Here is a 21,260-nt window from a genome sequence, read left to right as displayed (position 1 = left end):
CCCCGGCTGTGCTGGTGTCTGTCCCGCGATCCATCGGCGTCGGGCGGCCCCGCTCGCGGCTCGGGCTCAGGAGCTGCTGCGTGTCCCCAGCGCGTGGCCGGGCCGCGGGACAGGGCCGAGGCGCCTCCTTTCTCGTCCTCTCCCCGGGGCGCCGCCTGCCCGGACCCGCGGTCGCTCGCGGGGCAGCCAATGCGGCGGCGACGGGCGGCTCTGCACACGGGGGGGGGCGCGCCGCGGAGCCCAGGGCGGAGCCCCGCGCGGCGGGCTGGGGGGAGCCCCGGGCCCTAGGGCGCCGCCCCCGCCCCCGCCCCCGCCGGCGGCTCGCCGTCCGCCCCGCGCGCCCCGCGGTCCGGGCCCCCGGCGCCGCCGCGCGGCCTGGGCAGCAGGCGCGTCCACTGGGCCTTGTTGCGCGCGAGGTGGCCCAGCATGTTCTCCGACAGCGCGCTGTTGCCGGTGAAGCGGGCCCACTCGCGGAAGAGCGGCTCCACGATGTAGGTCATGAAACCTGCAACGGGGCAGAGCGTCACCGCGGGCCCGCCACGCGCGCTCCTGCCCACGCGGCCGCGGGCGCCGGGCGCTCCGCCTGCGCGGGTTCCCAGCGTGGCCTGACCTAGCCCCGCGCCCCCAGCCCGAGCCCGCGCCCCCAGCCCCGAGCCCGCGCCCCCAGCCCCCAGCCCGCGCCCCCAGCCCCGAGCCCGCGCCCCCAGCCCCGAGCCCGCGCCCCCAGCCCCGAGCCCGCACCCCGAGCCCGCACCCCCAGCCCGAGCCCGCGCCCCCAGCCCGAGCCCGCACCCCGAGCCCGCACCCCCAGCCCGAGCCCGCACCCCGAGCCCGCACCCCCAGCCCCGAGCCCGCACCCCGAGCCCGCGCCCCCAGCCCGAGCCCGCACCCCGAGCCCGCACCCCCAGCCCGAGCCCGCACCCCGAGCCCGCACCCCCAGTCCCGAGCCCGCGCCCCCAGCCCCGAGCCCGCACCCGGAGCCAGCCGCAGGGAGGGGAGACGGTGGGCTGTAGCCGCCTGGCTCCGGTTGGGGGGCTCGGGCGGCATCCGCGGGGTTTCCTGGTCACTTAGTGCCCACCCCGGTTTAAGAACAGGTATCTATGGTAACCACAGTTTCCTGAGCTGAAAAATCAGGACATATGATCTGAAAAAATAAATGCGTTCTCATGACAACAGGACAGAATCTCTGAAACCAGGTTCCCCGTGAAAACCCGGGTTGTGCGCTTAGCAACGCGAATGGTTTTCTCTGGCGGTTCAGTGTCTGTAACGGTGGGGGCCTGGCACGTGTCCTTCCAGCCGGAGCTCCACGGGCGGGTCCCGGGCCTCGGGCTGGTCAGGGTGTGCTGCTTCGGAATCACTTCGGGGAACCTGGACAGCTAGAGCAGTCCAGGGGAGCTGGATCCAGGGGGCCCAGGCTGCATCTCTGTTAATGTCGCTCCCTTTTCGGGTGCCCCCTTCCCTCCCAAGGTCAAGGCATTAAGCTTTGAGCCTTGCAGGGGTCTGCAGCACTGTGAGTGCATTAAGCTGCCTGAGGTCTGTGAAAACTGGTGAAAACATGAACTGGTACGTGTCAGGGCCATAGCTTATAAGTAAAAGAGTTAAAGTTCTGAGTGGTTTTAATCGGAGGGAACTGTAAGGAAAAGAAAGATTTGCTTTATACCTAGATGGAATTGGTAGAGTGTTTAAGGAGTGATAGAAATTCTTACTGGGTCAAAAATATTTCCCCCCACTAAGATGTCTAAAATTCCCAGATTTGCTTAATAATTTTATATTTAACTTACTAAAATAATACTTATTTTAGATTCATTAACATCAAAGTTTAACAGGTTAGTGCAATGGACCTTGAGAGTGTGGTCCTAGGAGAGTGAGACCGAAGGCACGTTTTGAAGGCGAGCAGAGAAGCATAGGACCCCTGCCACAGGGAACAGCATGGCTGGCAGGGCCTAGGTCTGGTCTGGGCTCTGGGGATTGAATGCTGGGCATGGAGCATAGTCATCCAAATTGGAAGGGTCCTAAAGGCTGGTTCCCCTGACGTCTCACCCTCTAAGTCCTAAAGAGAATGAGCTCATCTAGTCTTCAGCAGCCAATAGCCCATTCTTACTACTTTCCTTCTACTCTATTTGGTTTTGATTTAATTCTGAAATATGATGTTAATAAAGGTTAGTTAAGGGTCCATAACAAAGCTTTATCCTATTTTTCATAACTTCTCAATTGGTAATTACCTAGTAGATTAGTCATGGTTAGAGTGTTTATTTGGACTCAGCCATTCACGGGGACATTGATTCAAGTCCCAGGTTGGGTCTTTCAAAAGCTTTGCATAGATTGTCTTGCCTTTGTGACTCTTGGCAGAGGTGCCGAAAATATTCCTTTAAAATTAAAACCGAATTCAACTCACCAATTTGTATACTAGGGATTGAATCTTTCTGTTGATTACAGAGTGGACTGATTTCCAGTTCAAATTTCTGTTCAAGGTCACCTGAGAAGAAAGAAGAAGAAACACATTGGTGATATAGAATTTATGGAAATGAGTGTTGATAGTTTTAACAACCTAGCTGGAAGAAGCCATCCTGGGAATTACTGTTCTTTGCCTTGTTATCATTATGAAGCCTTTTGCTTCAACTTGCTCTGGTAGCTTCTGTGAAAACTTAAACTATCAGAGTGTCAATGACCATTTATAATAGGAGTGTTGTAAACAGCCATGTGCTGGGACTAAAATAAACTTTTGAACAAGCGCTATAAAAACAAGGACACAACTAATGGGTAATTTCCTAACCTGAAATGCAAGTTCTGGCCTTAAGTTACAGGGTAAAAAAACCAGATTTTATGCTTCTCTCCCTCCTTTCACTCTTCATGACCCTTGTCTGGTTTCACCTGAACAACCAGAAATAAGTAGGTGGGAAATGGGGGTCAGGGACCAGGAGGTCTCGTATGAAGTGCATCTCAGTGTGCAGCTACAAAATTAATCAGAAATAAGGGTCTGTATCTTTCATCCTAACTCCTTAGAGTTTGACCTAATGTAACTGAAGGTTGAAAAAAGTATAAAAGTCAGAATGATAGTTTTTTACTTTTTTTTTTTAGAATGATAGTTCTTTTTAATCCCTATGTCACCTAGAAAACCAAAGGAGAAATGAATCATGCGAAGCTTTATCAAAATACTTTTATTGGTTCTTCTTGAGGGTAAAAAATTGTGGGTAATTGCTGTATTGGGAAAAACAATCTGATGAATTAGTAGATAAGCTGGTCCTTGGAGACATTAGCTGGGTCTGCAGCTGTGAATGTACCCTCCAAACTAGAGGAGGTAAAAATAGAACATTTATATTGTGCTCGCAGTGCCAGGCCCTGTTCTAAACATTTACCTATGTAATTAATTTAATTATTTTTACCTATGTAATTAATTACAATTAATTATTTAAATCCTCATAATAATCTTATTCTAATCCCCATTTTACAGATAAGGAAATTGAGATAAAGGGAAAGGAAGTATGTTGACCCCAGGTTACGCTGATAGTAACGAGGGAGCCTGGATTCCAAGCGAGGAAGTCAGGCTCCAGGGTGTCTGCGCTTCACCACTGAGGTGGAACCTCGGAGATGCCACATTTCTCATTTTCTCTAAGACTGTAGCCGTGCCTCCCCCGGTGTCTGTGCCCTGGTGATTCTCGGGAATGATGTCGGAAGTCACCCTGGTTTAACCTGAGGGGCTGAGGGCAGCTCCATGACGATAGCCTCCTGAGGGTTTAATATTGAAATGAGTTCCCTAAAGCTCACTCTACTCACCTTCACGCTGCTGTTAACTATGGTTTTTCAATCGATCTTGACACTTTGGACGAATCACCTTCGATTTTCCCCTTTCCTTCACCCTCCGCACTGAGGCATCAAATCCTATTTAGTCCTCTCTTGGAATATCTTTTCCCTACTTTCAGTTATATATGTTGCGCTAAGTGCACTGTCTGTGAGAAAGTGCCATGTTTGATTGCTTGGTCTGTACTCCACAAATCCTCTCATTTCTCACCTTCAGCGGACAAGCTGGTCTATGAGGCAGGGATATGGCCCCGCCTCAGTGCCTTTGTCCATTCCCACTCCTCTCTATGTAGACTGGTGCTGTCTAGTTGGATTTTCTGCAATGACGAACATGTTCTCTGCACTGCCCACTACAGTAGCCCCCTTGAAATACAATTAAAAATACTAAGGAACTAAATTTTTAACTTTATGTAATTTTAATTAATTTAAATTTAACTAGCCACATGTGCCTCATGGCTATCCTATTGGGAGGTACAGTACACCACTCATCCTTCAACACCCAGCTCAGATTCTACCTTCCTCAGCATTAGGTCTTCTCCTGACCTCTTCCATTAGAGGGCCTTAAGTTAGATCATTTATTCATTTACTCATTCAACATATATTTATAAAGCACTATATATTTTAAATACTTTGTTAATCAATGTAGAGAATCCAAAGTGGAAAATTGGAGTTTCTTTCCTCCAGGAACTTTACCACTTAGTATTTTGAGATTATGAAATGTTAACTCTACTTCCTTGCATCATCCATGACGTTGTCCCCAGTGGGGCTTGGGACAAAGGGAAAGTCACAGTTTTACCGAGGATTAGACAAGGCTGGAAGCAGATGCTCAATAAAAACCTCTGGGATCTTGGTGATTGAGAAGATACCAATGTGTAGTTACAACAGGACAGAGATTCTACCTCCTTAAGGCATCAAGAGGAGGGCAGAATCCTAATCCCCATTCTCAGAATCTAGCACGGTTTTCCTGATTCATGAGATCTCATCTTTCTTTCTCCCTCTGTTCTCAACCTTGACTTCAGGAGGTTTCCTTTGCTCAACATCATGAATCAATAAAGATACTTTGGCTGGAACTGTTAGCAAACTGAAAATCCTAAACCAAAAGCCAGAATAAGATTAATAAAATGATAAAAGTCATGCTCACAGAATGTTTAAAATATCAATTCAGTATGGAGTACATACAGTTGGATGACAAGAATATGGTCTCTCCTCTTAAACAGGCTGAACTTCCACTAGACCAAAGTGCAATTAAATAACAAGGACCCAACATGCCCTCTGTATTCCCCTTTCTCTGCCAGGAGATGTGCCAGAGCAAAGGGCATGGAAGCTCCCCTTTAGTGATCAGAGGTACAGGTGTTCTAGTTATGCCATCTTATGAGGCTGCGTATGCATATACTCTGAGGACAGCAGCCAGTTTTTTGCAGAGATCTTACAGCTTATTTTTCTTGGTTGATCCCATTCACTCCGCTTAGTTAACAACTTGGATTCACCAACTGTGTGGACCTTACAATCTGCTCAAGTGACATGGTCCCTGAGTTGTTCATAGTCTAAATAAGGGTGCAAACTAAGAAAATGAAGGGGTTAAACTGCAATCATTGCCAACAGGAGCATATGATTGTGTCAAAACCAAGAGGGGCAGAGTGGAATCTTCTCTTTCCCATTGTTTGATTTCCAAGAATGAAAAACCTAGCCTTTCTCTCACTGTGAATATTTTCTATATCATACAGTAAAGAAAGTATTTATCTTATCTAATCTGAAACCTCTCTGCTCCAGTTTCATCCTATTTTCCTTTGTTTTCCCCTCAGTGGAGATTTTACATCATGGGCAACTAGAACTGACCTCTTGATTTGTAACCACTTACGCCCCAACTGAAGTGAAATACCAGAGAGCTGTGGGAGCTACGTGAGCACTTTTCCTCTGAGCGGGAGATGGTGAGTGGAGCCTTTTGTCCGCACATGAACCCAATCCCTTCTGCTTTGTCTTCTGTCTTTGGGACCATTACAATGTCACTGACACATCTTTGGATGGAGGCTTCTCCAAAAGGCTCACTGTTGCTACTTGAGCTCCCCACAGAGCTGGTATGTGGGACACTTCAGGCTTTATTTGTTCTCAGCCTCCCACACCTGATCCCGTCACTAACATCAGGCACTGTTGTGCCTGAGCAAACATCCCGAGCGCTGAAACCGGGCCCGGAGAAACAAGGCTGTGTTTAAAGGCGACCTCCCACCCAACGGCAAGATCCTGCTCAAATTCAGCGCCTTATTTCTGAATAAGGTTGATCTCTTAAAAATTACACCCTAACTTGGGGCCATTTGACTTTCCACGTATCTGAGAGGATTAAATCAATCCCTGGTCAGCTGTGCTCTATTTCATTATTAGCTTTATTTGAGAAAGTGAGGGGAAGGAACACAAAAGGAGCTAAGCCCTCTGTCAGAGTGGAAAACATTGACCGCAAACGGCATTTAGCCTTTAGGCTGCGCTCAGCTCATTAAAATGAAGGTCAGGCTAAAAATCAAACTGTCCCTCACATTTTTATATCCACCGAGGAAAACCGTTAAAAAAAAAAAAAAAGTATATATATCCCGTTCTCACTCACTTTTATTGCACCTCATTACTACCTGTTTCTGTAATAAGTCAATGTTATTTATTTTGAAACTATTTCCAAAAAAGGGATGGATGGTTTGCAAGAGAGTTAAAGAGAAAGGTTAGGATAATAAGAGCTGATGAAAGAACAAATGTCAGGATAGATCACCCACTTCCTGTTTTATTAGGATACATGCCTGAAGGAGGAGGGCCGTGAAAACGCAGCTGTCGGGTTGCACTAACCTTGCCTGTAGAACTCTTCACAGACCCTTTCACTCCACTGCTTGCTCATCTCCCAGATTCTGCAGGGATTGCAAATGTCAGCACACTTCAAGGCAATCTGAGAAGTGACAGGGCAGGGAGAGACTGTCAGAGGGTGATCTTTCAGCAGCAAATGCACCCCAAGCCCAAGGGGCTGTCCAACCTGCCAGCGCGCCTCGTGGTGCCAGGCCCGTGCCCACACAGGGCCTCCCTGACGTGTCTCTGCAGGAAACGACACTTCGTCACTAGCACACAAACCCTTCATTCAGAGCTCCCACTTTATAGCGGTGAGAAGGAGAGAAGAGCCACCGTCCAAGGACACGGAGCTTTCTGGAGGAGATGTGGGGTGTGCTGGCCAAGGAAAGCCATGGCCTGGTTCCTCCTGCTGCCCCACCTCCCACGGCCAGGGAGGCCGCTGGGGTCCCAGCCAGGCTCAAGTGAGATCATTTGGACCTCACTTCCACAGTGGCCAAAACGACCAACTACATACATCACCTAAATGATGTGTGCTTGAGTTTATGTGCCCATGTCTGTGTGTGTGAACAAGCTCAGACTGCCAGCCAGGGAGCTAGGTCATATCAAAGCTACGAGTGTTTTGTTTGTAGAACTAAATCAAGGCCTCTTGGCTTGCCTCACACTGACCTGGATCTGGGGTGCCCACTTTCTCACTGACCCTAGGAGGGTTACCTTGAATTCCAAGAGAAGTAGATTCTGCCCCTTACCACCAGCTGCATAGAGACCGCTGCCCAGGTGGGCTCCTGTGGTGTGTCCTGCCCACCAGCAAGGTCTGTTTGTTTTGACCCAGTTCCCTGGGGCCACAGAACTGCTAACAGGGCTGGGGGCTGGGAGAGCCTGGGTCACATTAAGTGGCAAATTTGGTTGCTTCTTTACTTCCTGGTTAATGGGGGCACCAGGACGTGTTGGAGTAGGTAAGGGGCAGAAGTCCCCTCCAAGTTCTGACACAAAATTCACTGTGTCAGCCGGCTTTTCTTTTGAAATGCAAGTGTTCAGACCAAATCTTCCAGCTACCCTGGTTGATCTTTGTGGCTTGCAGGGAAAAGAAGACTAATTTGGGAGAAAGAAGGAAGAAGATACAGAGCTGCAGCTGGAAGGAGAGCATTTCCTGGGAAGGATGGGGCACTCTGGACAGCTAGGGGGAAGAATGGAGGCATGGAGCCGAAAAAACTGCACAGTTCAGTCTGCCACGTGCAGCTCTGTCTCCTGGGTAAAGTTGGTCTATTTGGACGAGTCCAGGGTTCATCCATTCAGTCTTTTGCGTCAAAAGGAAGACAGCAGAAAATGGAAGACAAGAAAAAGGCTCTGGTTTGGATACCAAGTCAGAGTTCTAGTTCTGAGGTCCACTTCTGCTCTTTTTCTCATGTTGAAAATGGCTTCTTGCCATAGAATGATGAAGAAAGGATTGGGCTTGATATGATTCAATTCATTCAGTTAAAACAATTTATTTATTGGTGCCTAAAAATGCTAAGACTAGGTAAACATGTTTGAGCCTCAGATGAAAATGTGAGTTTAGGTAGTGAAAGGAAGTAAAAGAGGGTTTGATTAGACAGGTTTTAGGTAAAGGAAGGCTACTCTCTTCTCAGTTTTGGGGGGTACCAGAGTTAACATAATATACTTTTGTCTTATAGAAACAGCACAGATGTCACAGTGGTCAATTTTACATCAAGGCGCAAAACGTGGTAGATTCTTACTGCGTGCAACTGCCCAGCAGGGCGGCTACTTTGTGGTGAAGCAGTTACCAAACAAGAAAAAATGAGATATTATCAACCTACTGACACGAAACCCACACTTTGCTTGCTTGGAAACCACTTGAAAATTTCACGTGTCTCAAAGCTCTTAATAAAGTAGGTCACTGCTCTAATTTAGACCATGGGAGATACTCCTCAAACCTGCTAAACTTATTGATCATGCCCCTACGTGTTTTCCCCCAGCAAGAATAACGGCTTTGTGGTGGTTGCTTACCTGAAGCAGAAAGTGCCTGTCGTGGACATCCTCCAGCCTTAAGTCTTTATTTTGGAGGTGAGCTTTCAATCTGGTCAAAAATTCATTCTGTCTGTTGATGTCTGTTGCCAAGATCAAGGAGCCCAGCTGCTGTTCAATATCCTGTCTGCATCCACAAGAATGGAAGAGAAAACACACACACAGAGCAAATCCTTGTGAGGAGGGTGACTGACTGTCATCAACAGGTGGCTTGCAATCTCATGCCTGCCTTCGATGTTGCTTATTACAGAGTCCCAGTCCCTTACGGCAGGAGCGGTTCTCTCACCCCCCATCACTCCTGCCCTCGGGCAGAAGGCATACCAAGAACTGTAGAGAGGGGTTGAAACCTGGGGGGGACAAAGTTGTGGTAGTTTATGTGCCCCCACGGTTCCTGTGGGCGGCAAAACTGAAAGCCGAGTAGAAATGTATGCTCTAAGGAGGGCACAGAAAGCCCCGCAGAGTCGCAGGAGCTGGAGCCATCAAATGCGCTCAGACATTAAGATTTTCATGGAGAAAGAAAAGAGCGTAGCAACAGTAATAATAATGAAAACAGTAGTGATTGATACCGTGGGATGGAAAGACCCATCAGTGGGAAGAAACAGGCTGGAAAGAGGTACTGGAACTCAAAAAGGATAGTTGGTTGATTAAGACAAAAAAAAAAAAAAAAAAAAGACACCATTACAAACCAGTGGGGAAGCAATATATTAGTCAAAAATGGTATAGAGAAAATGGGATATTTTGGGAAAATAAAACCAATTAGAGCTTTAAGTAACAAGTATCAATTTGTGACTTGCTTCTTTAGCTTAACATTATGCTTCTGAACATGGTCCATGTTGCTGTATGAGCTTGTAGTTCATTCATTTTCATTATTACATTGTAGTAATCTTCTGCAATGTTTTTAATCCATTCCACTTTTTTTTTTTTTGCAATTAAAAAAAATATGTTTATTCAAGATGTTAAACAATTTCACTTCAATGATCTCCTTTGGAAAATATTCATTCCATTTTTGATGGTTACTTGAGTTGTTTCGAATTGTTGACTACTAAGAAAAAAATGCCACAGTAAACATCCTTAGAGACCTCCACTTATACATGTACAAAAAGTTTCTCTAAAACAATCGTAGTAACAGAATGAGATTCTCATTGCTTTATGTTCCTAGTCTTTACATGTTTTGTCCATCTGAGGAGTATGTCATGAACTCTTTATGGTTTTCAGATGAATTTCCTTGATTACTAATGAGGTTGGACATATTTTCATGTGTCTATTGGCCGTTGATAGTTCCTCTTCTATAAAGTTTCTATTCCAGTCTTTACCTATTATCTATTGTGTTGTCTCTCTTTCGCTTACTGATTCTAAGAGTTTTTTAAAATATTTTTTCAATAGTGGTCCTTTGTCAATTATCCATTGCAGATATCGTCTTCCGTAACATGGCTTGTCTTTCTGCTTTTAAAAATGATGTCTTTTGATAAAAGGAAGTTTTTAGTATAGCTTAATCTATAATTTAAAAAATTTATGGTTAAGCTAATTCTTTTCTGAATTTTCCTTAGTATGTACAGTTAACCCTTTTAAATCTTTACTTTTAAAATCAGAAAAATTACTTAAAGCATTTACATGAAGATAGAAGGAATAATCATGATGATTATGGCAATGACAACTTTCATTATAAAGTCCTTTCACATATATTATTGCATACCAAGTATTCTTGTAGCAAAAGCAATTTATAACACTGCCTCCCACAAAGACATAAACATATGGCACTTTTATTCGGAATCTTAGGAGCGTCTTAGGAAATGAATACCTATTGATCTACAAGTGGATAATGCGGGCGCTATGGGGACAAGTCCTCTGCTTTTCCTTTCTTTGCGTTTCTTCCGGCCCCCTCTCCCCCCTCCCTCCCTCCCTCCCTCCCTGCCTCCCTGCCTTCCTGCCTTCCTTCGCTGACCCTGCCACTAACCTCCTCTTCTCAGCGCCTTCTTACTTGACTTCTTGTCTAGTTTTTGGTTCTTTTTGCATTTCTTTTGGTCTTTGCAATGTATTGTTTTAGTGAAAGGCACTGAGTTTTGAGTCCATGCACCATTGGCTTTTAGTTCCTGGGAGTAAAAAGTTATCAGAACTCAAGTTCTTCCTGCAAATTCAACCTGCCTCTGGGTGCTAGGAAACGGCACGAGATAGCATCAGATGGCCAGGAATAAACCAGCGAGCCTGGGGCACAGGGCCTGGTCTATGGAGAGACATAACTGGCCACTGACCTGAAGCTATGTGCCCTTCAGATGGAAGGCTACAGAGGTCTATTTATTTACTGCTCTCCTATCTACCTCGGGTTCTGTGCATTTTAATTAAACAGATCAGAATCTGTGCTGGCCTTGGGAGACAGTACAGCAGCTACCTTGGGGCCATGTAGACAAATGAGGCAATGGCCTTGGATTTAGTAGGACTCGGCCTAAATACTCGGGCTAGCAGACAGCAGACCAGGAAACTAGCATTTCCCATTCTGTTTAAAATACAAGACACATAGGTAAGTGAATGGTGAAAAAATTGTTGGGGCCAATTCAGGTACTTAACAAAAGACATTTTAGAAAAAAATCCTAACTTCTGTTTTCGCGGAGACTGGCAGTTATGAAACCAACTTCACTGAACCAGTCTTAAAACTAGCTTGAGAACTCCTTTGTTCTTTTTTGATAAATATTTATTATTTGGGTCTACACAGAAGGACAATGCTGTTAACGTAGAAGACAGGAATCTGGCAGAGCAGAGCGCTAGTGCTGAAGAAAGCAAAAGAGGAAGCTTTCATTCCCCCCCGACGTGAGCTCCCAGGAGATCCAAGGCCCGTTCGGAGCTCCCAGAGCGATTCTGGTTTCTGGGCTGCAGGAACGACACCGAATCTCCGACAGACAACGCCGAGGGCAGGCAGGAGGCATGGCAAGCCGGCTCCCTACCATTAACCGCGGGGGTCTCAAGCGTGGCCCGGGAGAAAGCGGCTTATCTCTAAGGCGCGGGCATCAGTGTGCTTCATCTCTACGCTACTTACGTCATTTCCTTTGGCAAGTGAGCAAGAAGCCTGGATTCTCGAAGCATGCCAATTGTAGATCGCCAGTGGTGATTCTCCAGCACAGACATATTCTAGAAAGAAAATTAAAGCTGTACACGAGAGGGAAGCTAGATACTGATCTCTCAGGCTGAACGCAGCTTCCCTGAGGCCGGTATTTTCCCTCGTTGCTGACAAAGAGGCAGACCGAAAAAAAAACACGAAATAAAACCACCCAGAGCCTAGTCTCAAGGCTGTAATGATGGCAGGATAGTGGCCCTTGCTGACCCTACAGTGGAGGCCTGCATGAGGGTCTGTTTCTAGCGTGTCCACTCCTGCCTCGGCCCATTTTTCACAGCTCGGTCAGGCAACACTCAAAGGCGAAGAAAGTGAAGCAGATGCAGACAGGCAGCAATGGAGGCCATGGGGCGATGTCGGGATGTAGGCCAAGATTATACTATCAACCAGGCAGGCCGCACAGCCGCTCTGACCTGCTGCACTCACCGCTGTTTCCAAACACGCATAAGAAACCTTCTCTGTAAACCGCCTGGGCAGCGGGGGACACAGTCAGACTCCTGAGTCCCAGTCAATAGTTTTAATTTTTTTAAATTTTAAAATTTTAATTTTTAAAATTCTCACCCCAGGATATTTCGTCCATTGTTTTTCAGAGAGAGAGGGAGAGAGAGAGAGAGAAACATAGATGTGAGACAGCCACACCGATTGGTTGCCGCCCGCATGTGCCTGGACTAGGGCCGGGGATCGAGCCTGCAACCAAGGCACATGCCCTTGTCCGGAACTGAACCCGGGACCCTTCAGTCTGCAGGCCGATGCTCTAACCACTGAGCCAAACCAGCCAGGGCAATAGTTTTGATTTGGTGGGTTTGTGCTGATTAATTTTTATGTACACTGAAGCTTGGGAACCACTGCAATGGAAGCGGCTCTGTCAGTAACTAGGCTGGTGACCTAGGATATTGGCATTTAGCCCATTCGGTCTCAGTTTGAATCTACAATTGCTTCCTTGTTCAATTATCTTGATGTTTCTTTCCTTGTAGGAAACTCTACTATGTTCAGTCTTTCCTTTGACCTTACTGTTACCTTAAATATGCTGCTTGTCTGAACATGAACTATTTAGATAATGACTGTTTCTTACAGTGTTTTATCCTAGTTAGCAAACATTGTGGCCTCGCCACCAACTTGATCCGTATAGAATGGAGCGCGTCTGGGCCCTGGAACGCGTCTTACTCTCTTCTTTCTTTATTCATTCATTCTCTATTTTGTTTCAAGCAGGGTTATAAACAGAAAAAACGCAGGAAGATAGCATCCATTCAAAGTGAGGAGAAATGACATGCTTCTGCTTATCGCGAGGTACCTCGGACAGTGAAATTCGCGGAGTTAGGAAGAACGGCGATGCCTGGGCTAGGGAAAGGGGGCTACTATCTAATGGCTACGCAGCTTCAGTTTTGCAAGATAAAAAGGGTCCAGAGAGAGACGGTGGTGGTGATTGCACAGCAGTGTAAATCTGCACTTAGAATGGTGAACATGGTAAACGTTATGCTGTGTTATTGGGCCACAGTGAAATGAAAAGGTGAGGGGAAGAAGCAAAGGAAACAATGTGGAGCTAACTGGAGCCTGGAGTGAGACTGAAAACATCCCACCATTGTGCCCCTACTCCTGTAACTGAGCCTCCCGTGCAATGCTCAGCTTTTTCAGGAAGTGAGGAGAGAGCCTCTGTGAGTAACACAACCAAGGATCTACGAGGAAAGAGCGAGTTCAGAAAACTGCCACTATTTTTGGTCCTGAACCCAGACAGCGGTTTCTCTCCAGGCCTTTGTGGAGCTGAGTTTCACGAGGCAGAGTTTTACACTGGCCCTCCTACGGGCGGTTTTATTGCTAGTCATTCCTCTCCTCGCCGGGAAGTTACCATTCGTTATTTACCACTTGACCACGTTGGAACTGCTGATGAGATTTTGCTACTTTTATCACCTGGTTTATTATCTCCTTTTGGGCATGAGCCACGTACAACAAAAGAGAATGTTTATTAGAAATAGCATGCTAGACTAATTTGTTTTGACTGTCGAGATTTATGAGAGCAGAGAGTGATAGGTTAGTGTGATGTAACAGATCTTCTACCTTGTGGTGACATATAATTCAGTAACTCCTGAGCGTTCACTTGCAAGACTAATTCGAGGAGATATGGAAATGAGTGTCTTCATGGGAGTTTTTCAAGGGGCTGGAAAACGATAGCAAGACCTAATGATAAATGACACCGTGTCTCTGATGAGTGGAACAAAAGCATGCGGAGGACTGCGTTAAGCATTGTTATTTATGTCAGCCTGATTTAACATCTTCATTAATAATCTTCCCAAAGACAGAATAAAAGGATACTTGGGAAATTTGCTGGCAAAACCATGTTTGGATTCGAGCACCAGGGAAATGGAAAGAAAGTGAGTGAGCCTGGAAGCTGGCACAGAATAAAAGACAATAGAGTACACGATTATAAACACAACCTTTCTTGGGGCAGTCACTATAAATAAAAGTATGTTTTGGCTAGAACTGTGCTGGAATTAGGGGCACGTCAGTGGATTCCAGAGAATAAGAAAGAAGGGCAGCACAGGGAGGAGGAGCTAACATTTATGAAGCACCCTGTTTACATGATCGCATCTAATCTTTACATAACTCTCTGCTATTTTCATCATTAACTGATAGGTAATAAAGTTTCAGGTTTCTCTGAGAGGCCATGCACACACACGCACACGTGCACACACTTCTTTTTTTTGAGATAAACCATTACCATCTGTTAGGAAAGACCTTCCTGGTTCTCCAAACAGACCTGACAGCTCCTCCTTCTAGCTCCACAGTCCAACTCAAGCTTCTGTCCCAGTGCCCAAAATACCTTATAACGACTTTGCTCACTGGTCTTGCTCTCGTGTACTGGTGGTCTTCACAGGTTTGTTCATTTACTCTTGAAAATAGTTTTGAAAAACTGTGCTCTCCCTATACTTTTTAGAATTGAGGCCTAAAATCACAAATTTCAATGGTAACAAAAGATGTAACGTCCTGCAAATTTGTGAATATTGAATTTTAGTGTAAAGCCATTATAACATTCTTTTATGCATTAAATGCATCTAAGGGAATCTAAATACCAATGGCATTTAATGTCCACTCATCACCTGTTGAGAAAAACACGAATAATTTATTCTTTAAGATGAAAATTTTAAATTGATTCTTTCCCCTCTAGAACCTATATTTCCGTTCTCTTTCCCCACAGAATTTTATTTTATGTAGTAATATATATTATGTGTGAAATTCTTTTATTGTCATCCTATCGCATTTGTCTGCAACAAAAATAAGTATATACATTGAAATTTTAAGTGAACAAAATTTCCTAACATCAGTCTCTAAGTAGTAAATGTTTTTCCAGCTTGCGTTTTTATGCTACAATTATTTTTAGTAACTAACAGATCAAAACACACTTATATTACAAATTTAATAATTTGTAATATAAAAATAATTTGCTTAATAAAAATTTATTGGAGATGCATCTATTTATGAGATGTCTGGAAGAGTTACAGCACCTCCCTCATAGGAGATTACCTTTAATATTTTCAGTTGTTCCTTCAGTATTTTTTCACATGGAGGTAGTATGGCTACTGGCACAGCTGGAACAACATGCAACATACCTAATGGGTAAGAGCTGAGTCTTTCTTTGTAAAGTGGGGCAGGGTGGTTGTGAAAGACGAGTGGAAAAGGAGCACTGGCCTGACTGCCTGCAAGCACATTCCTGGCAGGGCAGTTTAAGGACCTGAGCGTGGATTCTGTTAGCACTATTCATGCCCACGTCCCCCTTGGAAAGTCCGTGCGTATCCCCACGGGCACGCATGCCTGGTCTGACGACTGCTGCCATATGTGACGGCCATCGAGAGCAGGGAGCATATCTTATCCATCTTTGTGCCCCAGCATGTGGCGCAGTGCCAGTCAAAAAGTAAATATTTGTTGAGTGGATACTGAATAAATAATATCCGAAACCTAAAAGTTCCGTAGCTGTAAAAGTTTCAGTAACTGCTAAAAGAAAAAGGGTCCTGTTAAATTTTTGGTCAATAGCTGATGAAGCCAGGCGTGGGATCTTCTGTTGTGAAACCCTTAGACTTAGGCAAAGAGATTTAAAAATTAAAGCAATCAGCTGTCTCCTACTACTCATCCACAGACAGCTAGGACCAGGTAAATGACTCTGGAAGTAACGTGTATCATAGAGAATTTGTCAATTACAAGATAAAAGTAAGAAAATCATTATAAGGAATTTTTCAATCAATGCTTCTCCTTTTTCATGGTGTCCTCTTGATGCAGGGTAGCAAGAATGTAACCAGCAGCAGGAGCAGCTGGCAAGCGGACAGTGGGGGTGCCTGCCTTGGTGTGGTGGTCTCCCCGGTCTGCGTGCTGTTCTCTCTGCTTGTCAGATTTCCACCCTGGTCCGTGTGTACTTGCTGTTGCCAATAGTCCTGATCTCTCAGTGTTTCTCAGGTTCTGTCTTTTTTGCTGCTTGTGTCCAGTGTGTTTATTGATCGATCGATCGATCCATCCACCCACCCACTTACTCAACCAGCAAACCTCCCACCACCCGACAGTATTCACTTCACTGGACACCAGAACCGTGCCGGATGCTGAGGATCCAACAGTGAATGAGGTGGGTGGCCAGGGGCTTGCGTACTATGGGGAATGTGAACATCTAGGCAGGCAGTGGCAAGTTAGAGAACACTGTGATAGAGGAAGCTGTGAAATCATATAGGAGGGGCATGGGAGATGGGTACTGAAAGAAAAAGAAGGCTTTTAGGAGGAAGATATGTCCAAGTTGAGATCAAAAGGCTAAGTGAGCTAGAGAGGGATCAGAGAGTTCAGGCCACGTAGAGGAAATATATTTCATTAAAACAGGTGGAAGGAAGAGCGTGTGCTGAAGACTGTAAGCAAGAGGAACACTGTATCTTCCTTCCCTGTTTCTTTTTTTAGCATTAGAAATGCTCACTTTCTAATATACTACATATTTTACTGAGTTATTTTGTTTCCCGCAGTAGAAAGCAGGAATTTTACTTGTTCTGTCCATCTCCTATATTCCCAGCACCTGGCATGTGTCAAGCACTCGATGAATATTTGTTGAATGAATAAAGGAATGAGTGATATTCTTGGGACCTGGAGAGCAGTTCAGACGGGAATGCATAGAGGCCTAGCTGAGTGATGATGGGAAGCGAAGCTGGAAAGTGTAGCAGGGTCAGGTCAAAACAGGGTTTGTAAATTGTGTTAAGACATTTGGACTCAATCCTGAGGGCACTGGGATTTTAAGCAGGTACCTATGGGTCAGATACGCGTTTCAGCAGAGGAAAGGCTGGAGCCGGGTCAGCCTGAATGTAGACAAGACATGAAGATGTTGGTGCCTTGGGCTAGGGGAGAGGCTGGAACCTGCTGGTATCTCACAGGGAGTGTCTAGGGTTACCTGTGCCCCACTCACAGGGAGATGGCTCTGCTCCTACAGGCTCACCTGGCTTCACCTTGGCTCAGAGAACAAGATCAGTAAGAGGTAGGTTTGAAAAAAAGAAGAAAATCATCAGAAATGCTCACGGATATCTGAACATGGGATGAGATGATATGGTTTTACTATGCGTTGAAACCCGGGCCTGCTTTGGAATCCCACCGTGGGTACCATGTCTTGTACCTTTAAGAGCAGCAGCTCAGCAATTTCATATTATCCCAGTGACAATTTGTTCTAGTGTTGCAAATGCTTCATATTTGTAAGCATAATCTTTATTTTAAAGCTGAAACAGTAAATATCCACTTTTGTGTCAACAAAACCTATTAGAATTTTAATTTGGAAAAAATAAAACCCTTAAAACCCTTACAACAAAACCTTTATTTTTCTTTGTTTCTGAATTATCAAGTACTATCCACCCTAAGAACAAAACAATCCTTTTGTTCCTGAATAACAACACATCTGGCATTTAATAAACCACCAACACAGGTTTTCAAATTAAATCAAGAATCTATTTGTCAAAGGAAATCTGGCAGAGCAGGTTTGCTATCATACAAGGCAGCTTTAAACTGCCTCCCATTTATTTGATACTTTCTTTGATTAAAATACTCAGGATGATGTTGATAAACTGAGTCTGGTGTTCAACAGGAGTCAGAGTTAATTACTCTTTTAAACCAGAGGATACAGGGAGAAAAACAATAGAAACATAGCCTGTGTTTTCATTTTTAATTGCTCATGAAACAGAGAAGCAAGAGTCTAGGAGATAATGGAGTGGCTGAGTTTTCCCCCAACAAACCAAGTGGTTTCCTTGGTAATGTTGCAAGATCCCAGTCCAGGAGGTCCCAGAGGAACTGAAGTTCCTTGAGTCCTAAACAAGACCTTGGCCTTTGGAGAAGCTACAGCACTGCCATGTTTATTGTCTGTTTGAATATATCTGTCTTTTGTCCAATCTACACCTGCCCAAATCACTGCTCTGAGAGCAAGGAGCATGGACATCAAATGTTGTCCAGGGGTCAGGCCTGTGTTCAGATTAGGGTCACGGACATGCTACATAGCAGCCACCTCACCATGAACAGCAGAAACTCTATAAAGCAGAAAAGCAAATTTGAGTCTCTTTTTTATAATTTTTATACCTTTCCTGTTGCATAAATCATGAAGTTATGTATAATCTTTGTGGTTGCTTGAGTAGAGGCCATAGGACCATGTAGAAGGAATACTTCTCCTGGCCCTGTCAAATTCATATTTGTGGTTCAGAGCCATTAGAATAAAAAATGGTTAAATATGCTGGCCTCCTTGCACCAGCCAGGTGTGGCTCTGCGGTTGGGCATCGACCTAGGATCTAGGAGATCGCAGTTCGATTCCCGGTCGGGGCACGTGCCTGTGTTGTGGGCTCCATCCCAGTTGGGGGCATGCAGGAGGCAGCTGATCAATGACGACTCTTATCGCTGATGTTTCTATCTCTCTCTCCCTCTCCATTCCTCTCTCTGAAATCAATAAAGATATATTAACAACAACAAAAAAAGCTGACTTCCTTTAAGTGTTTGTGATAAGTGACTAAGAAACGATAATAACCTTCTGCAAGATAGCATAAAATGTAATAAATAGGATGCTTTATGGAGCAATTAACTATTAATTATTCATTAGTCACTAGTTAATACATAGTTGGACTCTATCAAAAAGAATTACATTTTAAATTGGACTGAAAGTGATTTCTTTTGCAATTGTAATAACCAATATCATAGCTGATTTAATGCTTACTTTGCTCAATTGCCGAGCCCACGAGTGTGTGGGGTTGCAGGGTGGAGGGACAGAAGATAAATTTTGAGTTTTATCTTTCACATGCTCTTTTCCCTCTTGGTCCACCATAGACACCTGAACCATTTCCAGTCTGATGAGAGAGTGCCAGGTGGAAGTGCTCTGATGGCCTTCACGGTGAACTTGGGTTGGCAGTTCAGTTCGTGAGTCCGGCCCAGATAGCAGACAATGCGAGGCGGCCCCTGACCCAGCCTTCGCTCTAGCTGCCCTGGCTTTCTCTTCATCTCAGGGCAGAAGCACAGGCTGGGCGTTAGGCAATGATCTTATTTATCCAAATTAAAAGAACACAGCCAACAAAAGGAGGGAGGGGAAGCTCTCTTCCATTTTATCTCATTTATAGAAACTCTGGATTGTAGTAGTCAAGCACAGTGTGTTCTCAAAGCCACATAATTCCTGTCATATCCTCTCTATTGTATTTTCTTTAACCAAATGTGTGTGTGTGTTCCTGTATAATTTGTGTGTGTGCGTGTGTATATATTCACAATATAGTGTATAGTATATGTATGTACATACATTTATATATATATTCACTTATTTCCATAGTTCTTAATATTTTCTGAATCTGTAACCCATTTTAAAATATGAGTCTAAGTGATGGATCATCTCCCTAGAAAAATGTGCGTAAGTACATACTCAAAATCTGCGTGTAATTTCCTGAAAGCTCATTCATGTCTCAACCAACAGGCCCATGGTACGCTAAAAGGCTAAGCTTCCAAAACATTTTAAATATCATGTGTTGTTAATGGGCTTGCTCGGCTTATATGTAATGTACCACAATTTTCCCCCTGAAACTGAAAACCTGAAGGGTTATGCCAGTTGCTCATCTACAGCCTGACGCAGCTTGAGGATTTTCTGACCCAGGTCCTTTCGGTACAGCTAATCTACGGGGAATTTATCAGACACTGATTTGAGAGCAGGGTTTGTTCATGGCAGGACCAGCCAAAGGCCATAGGGACAGTCCACTTTCAGTTATTACGGCATTGTGGGTTTTAATCCCAAAAGTACACCAGCTTGTGTTGCCGCTAGTGCCCTCAGAAATGCTACTCAAAGCGCTACGCACGCTCCAAGGCCCAGTGTGCACCATTCTGTCGTGAGTTTTTCTTTCAGAAGCCATCTGCAGAATCAGTTACTGTCTTCCCGTTGCCCTTTGTTTGTAAGTACTCTGCTATAGAGTACTTAGCAAAGTCCCTTCCACTTTAGGCCACTTGTCTCTAATCCCTTTGTCTCCCTCCCTGCGACAGGATGACCTGGAAGAGCGCTCTTCCGTCCCTGCACACAGTAGGTGATTAACATGGGTTTAGAGGCAGTATGTATAGTGCTTAGGCACTTCAGCTCTGGAGACAAAAGACTTGGGTTCCAATTCCAGCTTTGCCATTAATTCTCTGTGGTTTTTTTTTTTTTTTTTTTTTTTAGGAAAAACACTTGATCTTTCCTAAGTATCAATTTTTATCTTTCTATAAAATAGCTATGATAATAATACCCACCTAACTGGGCTATTGTGAAGATTAAATAATAGAATACATGAAAAGCATTTAGCACAGTATTTGAATCACAGTGAGTGTTGAATAAAAGTTAGTTACATAATTTGTTAAACTAATCTTACAGGGAGTTTATCTTATTGGAGTTCATTCAGATAGTCAACAGTGGTATACAGCCAGATATTAAAGGCAGCATAACTTTTTGGGGCAGAACTGAAATCTCATTTGGCTGATACAAGTTTCATCTTTTATCCTAGCCAGCTCCAGGGCATTGGAAGTAACTTTATGATACTGTTTGATACTGGTTTGCCTTCAACATTGTTTCTATAACATAAAGACATGGATCGCTAGCCTCCAAGAAATCCTAAGACCAGTTGCAGGAGACTGATGAAGACAGTATCTTGAATCTGGTTTTTGAATCCTTTATTCCAATTTCTTTCTAGTCATTATCAAAAGGATCCTTTTCTTTCCTATCAAAGATTAGGTCATACAGATCAGATGCTGATAAATTCACTGCTAGAAAAAATAAGCTCACTTTATTGTGGTAACATCTTTGGATACAAAGAACACCACACATATTTACTCTTCAAAGACTTTTTTTAAAAGTTGCATCTATATGCATATCTTTAGCTAACTCCTCAAGCCTTTTTCAAACTGAGATTAAGTTGTTCTTGGAGTTTGTACATCTGAGTTTGAACAAATGTTTGAGGGCAGAGATTATATGTTATTCATGTTTGTACTTCTAGTTCATAGTATATCATCCAATATATGCAGTAAATAGTTGCTGATT

The 21,260-nt window shown here is 44.5% G+C and overlaps 1 protein-coding gene across 1 annotated transcript in view; it reads right to left on the bottom strand.

Moving 5' to 3' along the window:
* Nucleotides 1-284: 284 nt before the first annotated feature.
* Nucleotides 285-21,260, bottom strand: part of PDE7B (phosphodiesterase 7B) — a gene marked incomplete at its 3' end in the record, with an annotated part of 119,152 nt that continues 98,176 nt past the window's right edge. The window contains exons 8-12 of the mRNA XM_081141437.1: nt 11,666-11,757; nt 8,620-8,764; nt 6,622-6,718; nt 2,396-2,476; nt 285-505 (exon numbers count right to left, since the gene is read on the bottom strand). Coding sequence (XP_080997563.1) covers nt 285-505; nt 2,396-2,476; nt 6,622-6,718; nt 8,620-8,764; nt 11,666-11,757 — 636 coding nt within the window. The remainder of the gene's footprint in view (nt 506-2,395; nt 2,477-6,621; nt 6,719-8,619; nt 8,765-11,665; nt 11,758-21,260) is intronic.

The sequence above is a fragment of the Miniopterus schreibersii genome, assembly GCF_964146895.1.
Source record: "Miniopterus schreibersii genome assembly, chromosome: 6".
NCBI lineage: Eukaryota > Metazoa > Chordata > Mammalia > Chiroptera > Miniopteridae > Miniopterus > Miniopterus schreibersii.
Note: the sequence above shows the minus strand (reverse complement) of the source record. Positions and strands in the feature narration are given on the sequence as shown.